General features: G+C 41.3%; 1 protein-coding gene across 1 annotated transcript; it reads left to right on the forward strand.

Moving 5' to 3' along the window:
- Positions 1-9: 9 nt before the first annotated feature.
- LOC103609850 (interferon beta-like) lies at positions 10-558 on the forward strand (the record flags this gene model as incomplete). The annotated part of the gene is made up of 1 exon (XM_008594123.1): positions 10-558. A coding segment is annotated over one exon (549 nt), but the record flags the coding sequence as incomplete, so codon positions are not given.
- Positions 559-871: the final 313 nt, after the last annotated feature.

Genomic DNA, 871 nt, shown 5'->3' on the forward strand with positions numbered 1-871 from the left:
AACCACTGGTGCATCCTCCAAATCGCCCTCCTGTTGGGCTTCTCCACCACAGCTCTTCCCGTGAGCTACAGCTTGCTTCCAGCTCCACAAAGCAGCAGCAGTTTGGAGTGTCTGAAGCTCCTTCGGAGATTGAATGGGTGTCCTGAATGTTGCCTCAAGGACAGGATGAACTTTGAGATCCCTGAGGAGATTAAGGAACCACAGCAGTTCCAGAAGGAGAATGCCACATCGGTCATCTCTGAGATGCTCTGGAACATCTTTTGTATTTTCAGAAGCAATTACTCCAGCACTGGCTGGAATGAGACCATTGTTGAGGACCTCCTTGCTAACCTTGATTGGCAGATGGACCATCTGGAGCCATTCCTGAAGGAAAAAGTGAAGGAGAAAAGCTTCACCTTGGGAAACGAGAGCATCTTGTCCCTGAAGAACTATTACTCGAGGATCAAGCAGTACTTGAAGACCAAGCATTACAGCCGCTGTGCCTGGACAGTAGTCCGAGTGGAAATCCTCAACAACTTTGTCATCATTAACAGACTTACAAATTACCTCCAAAACTGAGGATCTCCCAGCTTGTGCCTCTGACAACAGACAACAATTTCAAACATTCTTTGACCAGAAGATGCTCTTTAAATGACTGACAGCTAATGCCCTGCATTTGAAAGGACACTATAAGACTTTTAAATGTTTTATTAATTTATGAATTAACTTATTTTTTCATTATTTATTTAAACTTTTACCTTGGAAAATAAATTATTGTTGCCACATAAATCAACATGGCAGTTTTCATTTCAACTTGATTTATATAACCACCATATTTAAAATTGTTGAGCACCTATTAGATGTACTTTTTAAAATGTGCCTGAAAAGTAGT

Source organism: Galeopterus variegatus, unplaced genomic scaffold (assembly GCF_000696425.1).
Source record: "Galeopterus variegatus unplaced genomic scaffold, G_variegatus-3.0.2 Scaffold10186, whole genome shotgun sequence".
In the NCBI taxonomy this organism is placed as follows: domain Eukaryota; kingdom Metazoa; phylum Chordata; class Mammalia; order Dermoptera; family Cynocephalidae; genus Galeopterus; species Galeopterus variegatus.